At 41.9% G+C, this 11,083-nt stretch overlaps 1 protein-coding gene across 1 annotated transcript; it reads right to left on the bottom strand.

Annotated features, from left to right (window-relative positions):
- Positions 1-259: 259 nt before the first annotated feature.
- fbxl5 (F-box and leucine-rich repeat protein 5) lies at positions 260-8,928 on the bottom strand. Its single transcript, XM_076087299.1, has 11 exons — positions 8,818-8,928; positions 7,691-7,906; positions 6,867-6,962; positions 6,494-6,689; positions 5,058-5,243; positions 4,820-4,945; positions 3,498-3,646; positions 3,325-3,407; positions 2,509-3,246; positions 1,893-2,041; positions 260-1,012 (listed from the first exon to the last, which is right to left on the bottom strand). The coding sequence occupies exons 1-11, from the start codon at positions 8,899-8,901 to the stop codon at positions 936-938; spliced, it is 2,100 nt and encodes a 699-aa protein (XP_075943414.1). The 5' UTR covers positions 8,902-8,928; the 3' UTR covers positions 260-935.
- Positions 8,929-11,083: the final 2,155 nt, after the last annotated feature.

Genomic DNA, 11,083 nt, shown 5'->3' with positions numbered 1-11,083 from the left:
GTGCTCTCTCTTGGCCTCTCAGGGCTTCCATACGTACGGGAGAGCAGAGCAGTGAATATGTAGATAGACCGTACACTAAAATATAACACTGGTAAAATAAATCCTAAAATCAGTTCAAAATGAACAACCAGAACAAAGTCTTTACATTAATAATTAATGTTGTGTTATGCAAATATATGTATTTTAAGACAATAAAATGTCACATTTCTACGTCGGTGAATTGTTCACAAAAGTATTAATAACAATAAACAACAGAGCGTTTAACCCCAAGACACTTCTTTATTGTTCCGTTTATGAATCTCCAACAGAACTCTTCATGCACAAAATACATTTCTGCTGCAGAGAAGATGAAGTACGATCTCCTGAAACCAGTGCGAGCTTCTCTCAATCTGAAGGGAATCGTTCTTAATCTTCTAGAAGCTCCTCAGTGATGAGCTCAAGTCCCTCTCAGGTGAACATTGGTCCGTTTATTAAACATTGGAGTTCATGAAGAAGAAAGAGCTTGTTTTGGTGAGAGTAAACATCTGGTTTCACAAAGTTTAAGAATACACTCGTGTAGCAGTTCTCATGTCTGTACATCCTGCTCTCCAATAAGTGACAGCGTGTTTAACTGATGATGAAGATGTCGGTTTACACTTTGCTGATATTATAAACGGATCAACTAAACACACAGCAGGAGAAGAAGACGTATATACAAAATGTTCAGACACTTCAAATCCATCGTCACCCCTTTTGTGTTTTCCTTTCCTAAAAAGATTATTTCCATTTAATATAGATGGAAATAACAGGAGCAACAAAAAACGTTTCATCCAGAAACATTTTGTTTTGAAGTGACATGAAATACATAAACTGGTATTCACAGGCTAAAGTGCATAAAAAAGGAGACGTGATATTTATCTTTTTGTTTTGTTTTCAGGAGAGTGTTGCCGGGCGGATCACTCTCCAGAGCGACAGCAGGCCCTGAAACCACACTGCAGGTTCTGGCAGCCGCTGGCCGTGTCTGCATGAGGACCTGCAGAGAAACACCACACAGTGGTCACCTACGGAACTACAAGCTACAGGACACATGAACAATACCGGAAAGATAAAAATATCAATCATTATATTCATAACAAATACATAAAATGAAGTGAATACTGACGGCGTCGTAGCAGCTACTGTAATCTCTACTTACCTTCCACCTCAGTAGCACCTGCTCCTTACACTAAGACACTATGCAGGTGAGTTAGTGATGTTTGTTACAGCTGGAACACATTGTTATAGATCTACTCACATTCACATGTTTAAAGGGACAGTTCACCCCAAAAAGTACATATTATTCCCAGACGGTAACCTCTGGTTCTGCAGAATGAAGTCAAAGCTTCATGTGTTAAAGCTGCATTCTCTCTAGTGTCCACCAGGGGGCGACTCCTCTGGTTGTATAGAAGTCTATGAGAAAATGACTACTTCTCTCTTGATTTATTACCTCAGTAAACATTGTAAACATGAGTTTATGGTCTCAATCTCTAGTTTCAAGTCTTCTTCAATACAGCATGATGTTCATTTAGTACATTATGGTCCATTTAGAGTCAAACAGACCATAAAGCAGGGGATGCTTTAGGGCGGGGCTACACAGTGATTGACAGGTCTACCAGAGACGTATACGGCGTCTGGCGTATATATCTGACATGACACAAATGAAGATTTTTAAGACTTCCTGTTTCTAAAGCTTATAAAAACTAAGTCTGAAAACCTCGGTCAAGTCGTGATTCATTTTCACGGCGTGGCGGCTTCATCTGTGGCTAAAATAAATCACTCTTTAGGAACCAGTTTGGGAGTCGCTGCGTCAGACGATGTGAGCTAAAACCTCCGACTGTGTACGAGGTGCAGTTTGCTACAGTTTCACTTGTTACCGTTGATGTTGTCGCAGTAATAGAAGTGCTCGTCGTTGAGGGACGGACAGGCCGACACCAGCTCCTGCAGCCCCACCTCAGTGATGAAGAGGCAGCCGGACAGGTTGAGATGCTCCAGGAAAGGAAGCCCTCCACGCTGCGACAGAGCCCTGAAACACACACACAGTGCAGCCTGGTTACAGGTACAGCAACGTGCACACACACACTGATAATGCAGTCTGAACATAATAGAGGAAAAACTGTTGACTATAGCAAATGTTCTGCACAACGGCTTTCTCTAATAATCTGTATTACGGTGATAATAACTGAATGACGACCTGCATTTCTTCTTTTCCATTTGATTTATTGTGAATAAACACTCGTAACTCATCAGATAAGTGGAACAAATGACCCACACGAGTTTAGTCACTGCACCACCTTCTGTTATCGGCTGGCACTGAAAATAACTACACAATGTTGTTTTTCAGGTGTCATTCATCTCAGTGCATCACATCGGTGTCTGAAGATACCAACCTCTATGTTAAATGATGTGTGTGTGTGTGTGTGTGTGTGTGTGTGTGTGTGTGTGTGTGTGTGTGTGTGTGTGTGAGTGTGTGAGAGAGAGAGAGATCTTTACCTCAAGCCCAGGTCTGTGACTTGATAACATCCGGAGAAACTGAGAAACTTCAGTGAGCGTTTTGCCTCCGACCGGTCAGTCCTGTTTTCCCGCTCGGGGCACCGCAGGCCCCCAAAAGAGGAGCATTTAGTCCGAAACTCTGCGGAGCCGCTCCTGGTGGAGCCCGACTCGCACCGAGGCCCGGCAAAAGTCCTGAGGGCCGTGTCGCCGGTGCAGCAGGTGGAGTGACCGCAGAGCATTTCCCCTGACATACTGGCGTACTGCTGATGCAAGAAGGAGGCGTTTGGGCCCGTCCTGTGCCCGCGCCTCCTGCTCTTCCTGCAACAGCACGAGCTCCCCGCGAGCTGCGCCTCCACGAAGCTCTCCGCCACGGGAAGAGACAGCCCGCCACGGCGGCTCCACTCCGCGGTGTCCTCGATGTCGGCGAGGTCCGAGGGGTCCAGGACCCACACTTGCGTCGGGGTGCCGGTGGCGCCCCAGCGCTCCGTCCCCGGCTTGAAAATGATGGCCTGCCGCTGGCGCCTGGCCGGGTGCAGGTTCCTCTCTTCCGTGAGCGTGATGGGGATCGAGGAACTCTTGAGGAGCTTGGCCCGCCGGTCTGAGCGCTGGTCAAAGCAGGTGGAGGACGTGAGGTCGCCCAGACCGACGGATAGCTTCTTCGTGGTGTAGTCCGTGATCTTCTCACACCCCGACAGATCCAGGTGCTCCAGATAGAGACAAGCTCCGAGAGACGACCAGCTGAAAGAGGGCGAACACGGTGAGGAGTTTATCGTACATAAGAAAACTGAATCGACCGGGTTGACCTTTAATATTTACCTGTCAAATGCACAATCGGTGACATCCGTCTGGGTCAGGTCCAGGTGAGTAATGTTGGGGCAGAGACTGAGGATCTGGCGCACCTGAAAGAAAACGACAAAAGTATCACAGCTCAGACACAATCTTCATAACGTCCGATTACGAAGTCAAAATAAAGATTTTGCGCCGCATACCATTTTACTGGAGACCGTAGAACTGTAGGCCAGAACGATGGACTTCACAGACGGCCCCACGGCTGGAAGGAGGTTCTGGATGATCCCGTTCAGAAGCCTCTTCTCTCGCTGAGCGGTGTCGATAGCCAGGGAGTCTCGTTTAGACCCATCTGAAGAGACGAGGAACAGGAACATGGACAGTTTATTCAGGTCAGATGTAGAACTCATGAAACCTTTGTTCCAGGTAGCTTGCTGCCAAAATGGGGGAACGTCTCATAAATGTGGTGACCAGAAACACGACTACCTCAACAACCAGATGACGTGTGAGACGGACCAGCAGCTGGGATACGATGAAGACGGTAATGTAGTCAAGAAGCTCTTGGTAACGTTGGGTTACAGAACAAGGCTAGCCACAACAGCTAACGTTAGCATCAAATTTGAGGTCAGCCTCTTAAGACCTTTGTCTCGGGGACTCGGTCTGGAGAGGTTATAAAAGAAGGGATGTTTATTTCTTTTGAGACAAAGAAATGGAATACGGCAACACAGATGAAGCTTCGTTTATACTCTCGCCTCTGCAGACTGCAGACAGCGTTTCTGCTCTGTGCGATGTTCGATACTTTATTCTCCGAAACGCGTCCAAACAAAATGGACTGCGAAGAAGCAAGAAGACAACTAGAGTAACCGATGATGAGGAGGGATTGGAATCATCTGTACACTCATATCTCATATTTATGGACTACGTTACTGTCTTTATACAAACCCTGTAAAGAAAGAAGTCAAGTATTAGATGTATTATAAACAAACTAAGTTTGAAGATCCTGTAAACTATTTGATTTGGCTGATAAATATTTACTCAAATGTAGATTTTTAACACCTCGTGTTTCTACAGCTTCTAAAAACAAACTGACCGTCTTTGTATGATCCTCAGACATGTAAATAGGGTTTTAATCAGTGATCACGCAACAAGTTACACAAAAAGTGTGCACGGCCACTTGTGGAGTCTCCACGCCGGCCGTGATCCCATCATTTATCCTCCACTACGGTGAGTATGAACTCAGCTTTATTCTCACCAGACCCGACGGCCTATGAGGCGACTGAATTCATCACAGGAGCGTGTGAGTGAATGTGGAGAGCTCTGCCTGGAGAGCAAACACAGCCAGATGTTATCACCCTAAACAAATATAAAAAATGTCAAACCCACCCAGCTAAAGCCGTTTGATACGAGTGTTAAAGACACATTTTAGTACTTTTTTAGGTGGCAGTTAAAAAAAGCCAAAGGCAGGGTGAAGGGTTTGAAGCTAACGGCCCATTCTTTATATTATTCTACCTTTTTCTTTCCTTACCAGACTCATCGACATCAGCGTCCTCGTCCCACTCCTGATAGGCCCGACCCTCTTTCTGCCGACTCGTCACCCACTTCTCATCTGGCTCCTGGTCCAGGACCCCAGGGGGGCCAGTATAATAATCACCTACAGAAGAGAGGCAAAAAAACATTCAGCACCACGACGGACTAAAATCAATGCAATTAAGTATTTACTTTTGCAGGGAGCGTGAAGCTTCGTGAGGTAATGAGCGGCCTACCTCTGGCCCAGCGTACAGGGTACAGGTGTCTCCACAGGGAGCCGGTCTTTGCCAGATCGGACCAGGAGCTGCACACTTGACGACAGCGACTCAGATCTTCAGGGCTCAAATAGTGGAAGAGCCTCAGCATGATTTCAGCAGGAAGCTGGGAGATGTGGGCTGAAGGGTTCTTGTTCTTTTCCAGGTCTGAAGAGGACAAAACAGCTTCGCCTTTAACCGACTCAAATACTGAAACTAACAGTTCATCCTCTCATGAAACTGATGACTCTCATAGTTTGGCACTGCTTCATGCTCCGAGCTCGAGTATAAACAAAGCTTTACTGCGACACTTAAATAGGATGCAGCATCGTTTAGGATTGATTAGTGACACCTGTACTTCTCCTAAAATCAAACTGTCTGCTGTGATAAAAAGTCTATTGCACAGCCAGGGCTGTAAAAGCAACAATAGACTTTGTAAAACATGTTCCATATGACGTTCACAGCGTTCTCAGCAACATAACCGAGAGCAGCCTATTTAAAATACTGTCGTCCATAAACTAACATTGATATGATCCTCCACATAAAGAAGCTCTTTCAGACGGCAGTGTAATCTGTTTGGGGAGCTCTGATGGACGAGTACATCCTTCTCAGCTCAAGTAAAATAGGAGAATATCTTTCAGGACATTTCTTTTTTTCTCTCATTTTATGTGTTTCCAGTGAATTGAATATTGGTCAACTGTTTTCCAGGTTTTCCCAGGATGCATGAGAACCCTGAATAAATAAAGAGAAGAAGAAGCTCTGCTGCCTGTGGCTGTCGCAGGACTCTAATACGCCGGCGTGTCTCCCTGCACGTATTCTGTCCTCCACCAGCTTTTATCTTAACAGCTGTGAGTACTGACAGCAGCCACGTGGCAGCCTCAGTGTTGACGACTTGGCGACTTTCTCTCGAGATTTAGCGCCTATTGGAGCTAATGCTGCTAGCTGCTTTCATTAGAGAAGAGTTTACACCGATACCGAGACAGATATCGGTGACAATAGGCCGACTTGGTATCAGAAACCATTATTATAATCCATTTAAATTCTGTGCATTTATTTCTATGTTTTATGTGTTACATTTTGTTTTACAAAGTTATGAAAGTAATGTTTAAGTCCAGCCTAAAGTTTCTTTACACATAGAAGAATGATCCCAGTCTCTTCCACGCAGTGAGGCACACAGCTCATTAATTAAAGACAATTAAGGATCAAATGTGTGAACCATTGTCAGTGTGACAGACAGACTTGGAGGCCTGCTGCACACAGTAACACTGGGAGAACTAGTCACTCCTGTATCGGCTGTGAGCAGATAGCGATTAGCTGAACTCAACTCAACAGCTCCTGGTATGACAAACATGAAGCATTCCTTCCAACTACTTATGACTTCTACCATAAAAATAACCTTAAGGAACACGTTCACTCACCATAATCGGTCTTCTCGTGGTCGGCATATTTAAAGGCCTTTTGCAGCTCCTCTGCCTGACTCCAGAGACTGAAGCCCTTCAGCACCTCAGCAGCACAGTCCCACTGGTTTTGGCTGCAGTGCTGCGCTATCACCTGCTTCTTGATGTCCTTGAGCTCCTCGTAGGTGAAGTACTGCATCAGCATCGGCTGAAACACCTGCAACGAACCTCCTCAGTTAATAAACAGCTTGCTGCTGTGAAAGTCACCAACGGTGTGAGCACATGTTCTTACATTTGTTGTTTAGGAACACAATTTAGTCTTACCCATTCTTTGGGGAATAAATGAATTAAAAGATATTTGCATTAACAACAAGAATAAATGTGAACATCTCACCTCTTCTTCTTCCTTCATGTGGGGCAGAAAGTCTTGTGTGAAAGCTTCTAGTCGCTCCTTCAGCTGCCGGGCATAGTTCAGCTGCTCGTATTCACTCTAAAACACACAACAATTATTAATTCATGCAATCCTGTCTACAACATCCATCAGTTAAATCACTAGACTATTACACATGGTCATTATGGTCTACAACCTTTTCAAGTTGAATATTCGGCAAAAGTCTCTTTAACGACTGAGGAAAAGTCAAAATAAGGTCTTCCAACTACATAAAAAAATTGCGACTATTTCAACACTGGCCGGGACAAAGTGGAAGTGAAGATTTACACAATTGCATCATTCTGGAAAGCCCCGAGAGAGAGAACAATAAGTCTTCTCTCTTGTTAAGCAGATCACAAAAACCCAACGCCCAAACGCTTTTATTACAATTCAGCCTTCTTTATGCATCTGGACCTTTTCTAATAAATAAAACTTCAAGTTTATAACCCCTTACAATAATGACAAAAACTTTCTTTTGAATAGTTTGATAAAAACGGATACGATTTGCAAAATGGCTTTAAAATAAATTACTCTACGTTTTAAAAGATACACATTAATTTCCTATATTTACATTTAACTTGTATAGATGAAAAATAACAATTCTGTTGTTGTTGGTTCTGCAATCTTTGTGTGGCCAACATAATAGTTACTCTAATGACAGAGTGTTACCCCACCATTGAGCATCAACTATCAGCTGAGCTCTGCAGAACTCATGCACGTGTTTCCCTTGAAGTAAAGTCTAGATGCAGAACAATAAACTATTATGTAAAGCATCGATGCACATTTACCTTGACGTTGTGCAACCCTTTTTCAAAGAGGGACAACATCTCTGAGAGCTTGTTGTCAGAGTGCACGTTGTACACAGTGCAGCAGCGCTGCTGCAACAGGCCGATAATGTACTCATTCTCAATTTGTTCGTGCATCTTGAACTCCTTAAAGGTGGCGCACAGCGACTGAAGAAACGAGCGGAAATCTTTGTTGTTGGAGAAGTTGGTTTTAGACAGCTGTGGAAAAAACAACAAAGAAATAATCATTCATAACACAATGTAACGTCATTTGTGTTTATACTAATATCCTTTTAAAGATAAAATCATTAACACACCGGCCATGCATTATCAGAATCACTGTTATTGACGACATATGTTTGCACATACAAGGAACGCGGCTCTGGTCTTTAGCATTGATCTCAATGTACACAGACACAGAACGACAGCTCGGAACAAGGAAAACAAAGCTGAACAAACGAATAATAAATAGACAGCAATATTCTGGACACAAGTATATGAAACAATAGGTGTATATATATATATATACCATATCAATATATGTAAAAAGAGATAAAGACCAACAATAAAATACAAACAAAACATCTAATAAAAGTCAAGTGTTCTGTCAGTTGTAAACTATACAAACACTAACTTAAATGAACTGTATGGTCATGTACAATATATATATATATATAAATATAAATGTTTACACACTATATATACAGTGTGTAGTAATTATATTGACAGTGACAGATATGAAAATGCTTGCTGGTGCATTAAAAACTGTAAAACTATAATATATAATATGAGCAGTGGATGTTTTGGCGATGCTAGCTAGTGTCGCTAACTCAGTTTATCTTAATCTCTCTTAATCTCTCTTTTTACAGACAGCTCCTACATTTCCAATGTTTTTTACACTGTTAGTTTCAGGGGACACTAGAATCCGCGTTGTGACGCTTTAAGTCATGTTGCACAACAAGGTATCTCTGAAGACAGTTAGTTAAGCTAGCTAAAACCAGTTAGCAGGCGTTAGGTGAATGCTACGGACACAAGCTAGCTGACGTTCAGCCGTCCGCTGGCCACACATACACCGTCATATATTCCTTTTTTTAACTCCACATTTACGAACGACTTTTATTCCTACACACCTTTTCGCAGTATAAGCCCACCAGCTGCTTCATTCGCCAGTGTGGACCAGTAAAAACATCCACCTCGTCTGGAAAGGGAGCCATCTTTTACACACTGAAGCTCAGTGCGTCATATGCGCAGCCGCAGATACAATAGAACAAGGGGGCGTGGCAAAGCCTTCACAAGACCCGCCCCGTGCCACATTCAAGCGCTACGATTGGCCAGGCGTAACACGCGTCGTCGAGGTGCCGGTAACCTGATTCGTTCCAAGTCCTATGTGCTGACCAATGAGCTATCCTGATTCTGAATATATTTTCTAACCCGAACCAATCGTTTCCACCTCAACTGGCTACAAAAGGCGGGTCTTGGAAATAAAAGCAGCGGGATTCGTTCTCATGGCGGCTCATGAGACCACAGTAAAAACACTGATCTGAGATCAGTGTTTTATAACATGTTAAATTAAATTCCACTGTAATTCGAGGGAATATGTGCCCCCAGATCAGCAAATGTGTTTTGAAAAGCTTTAAAAAAAAAAATTCTAATTCAAAAATTGGAAGGTCTATGGAAAGGGATCAACAGATGGCAACTTATTTATCATTACTATTTATTATTATTATCGTCATTAGTATTTAGTTTATCATTATTATTTGCTGAGTCGTCCCTCTCTCTTCTGTCTCTTCTTTATCAGTTACAAATATACATACACTCATACAAACATACCTAAAACACACACACACGTTTTCACAGATGAAAAATAGTAACTTATCCTGGCAGAACTCTCCCCCTTTTCTCACTTGCCTCTCAGGGCTTCCATCAGTGGCGGCTGGTGGAACATGTTCTAGGTAGGGCTGTGCCACATCCCAGAATGATTTAATGCAAAAAAATTAAGGTATCAAACACGCATTACTACTTTACAGTTAAATATTTAACCTTTATTCCAACATGAAAAAAAGCAGTAAATAAAAGTTTGATAAACACGTCAGGACATCTTATTTTAGTCACCCTAACAGGGAATTCAGTACAATATAATAATATATATATCATATAATAATATTCTGTATAATATAATAATGTATATCATATAATATATATATATCATATGATAATATTCTGTATAATATAATAATGTATATCATATAATATATATATCATATAATAATATTCAGTATAATATAATAATGTATATCATATAATATATATATCATATAATAATATTCAGTATAATATAATAATGTATATCATATAATATATATCATATAATAATATTCAGTATAATATAATAATGTATATCATATAATATATATATCACATGATAATATTCACTATAATATAAAACACACATATATATAATGATGTATTTATAACTATATATTATGTCTCAGCAGGTGCTTCATGTCCCTCACTCCCTAACTGTCCGTGCTGGATCTGTCCTGTTGTTTTAAAAAGCTAAATAAGTTATTAGCATGACGTCATCCAGCTAGCCAAACCTGTCTGGTGTTCAGCTAGTGGAGAAGCTTCATGTACTGCTTCCCTTTCCTGCTAGTCTGCTGTCTGATTGTGAGGTCAGGCTGATCTGATATCAGCTCTTTGGCCTGAAGGTTCTCCTCAAAGTTCTCCTCTCAAACGGTCTTGGGGTATAACTGTGATGGTTTTCTCAAGTGACAACTGCTGAGGTTGCCCTCCGATGAATGTTATAGACTCTTTTTCTCTCTTATTTGTCATTTCCAACTTCCAGTTCAAGAGATGATCGTCGTTCCGGTTTCAACTTCCGGTTCAAGCGAGAATCGCGTCCGGTTGAAACCGGTTCAACCGGATTTGAGGAAATGACAATTAAGAGACTTGAGAAGTACCCAAATAAGAGACTTGGGATGTACCCTAAGTCTCTTAATTGTCATTTCCTCGCTCCTCGATCGAACCGGAAGTTGTTGTGTTGACGGCCGTCCCAAAGCTCTTATTTCTGCTCTGAAGAGCGAGGATGGAGGAGGGAGGAGGGATCTCTTAGGAGCCATGAGCGAGGACCCATGAGAACAGACTTCCAGGAAGTGTTTTAACGGCCGACACGCCCCCTCATCGTTCATCAGTCATGTGATTGGACGCTGCAGCCGATCGGACTGATGAGATTTTTTTCAACATGTAAACAGTGAAGCTTTATATTTGATTCGTTTTCTGATATATATATATATATATATATATATATATATATATATATATATATATATATATATATATATATATATATATATATATATATATATATATATATATATATATATATATATATATATA

This window comes from Anarhichas minor, unplaced genomic scaffold (assembly GCF_050575085.1).
Source record: "Anarhichas minor isolate MPS153535 unplaced genomic scaffold, ASM5057508v1 ptg000010l, whole genome shotgun sequence".
In the NCBI taxonomy this organism is placed as follows: domain Eukaryota; kingdom Metazoa; phylum Chordata; class Actinopteri; order Perciformes; family Anarhichadidae; genus Anarhichas; species Anarhichas minor.
This window is presented reverse-complemented; position numbering and strand designations above follow the sequence as displayed.

What these genes read in the sequence shown, in the direction of transcription:
- fbxl5 (XM_076087299.1), bottom strand. Translation starts at nt 8,901, where the DNA reads ATGGCTCCCTTTCCAGACGAGGTGGATGTTTTTACTGGTCCACACTGG. An exon ending in TGGGCTTATACTGCGAAAAG is followed by an intron (nt 7,907 to 8,817) that starts GTGTGTAGGAAT and finishes TTTTTTCCACAG; the next exon opens with CTGTCTAAAACCAACTTCTC. An exon ending in CCCTGTACGCTGGGCCAGAG is followed by an intron (nt 4,946 to 5,057) that starts GTAGGCCGCTCA and finishes TCTCTTCTGTAG; the next exon opens with GTGATTATTATACTGGCCCC.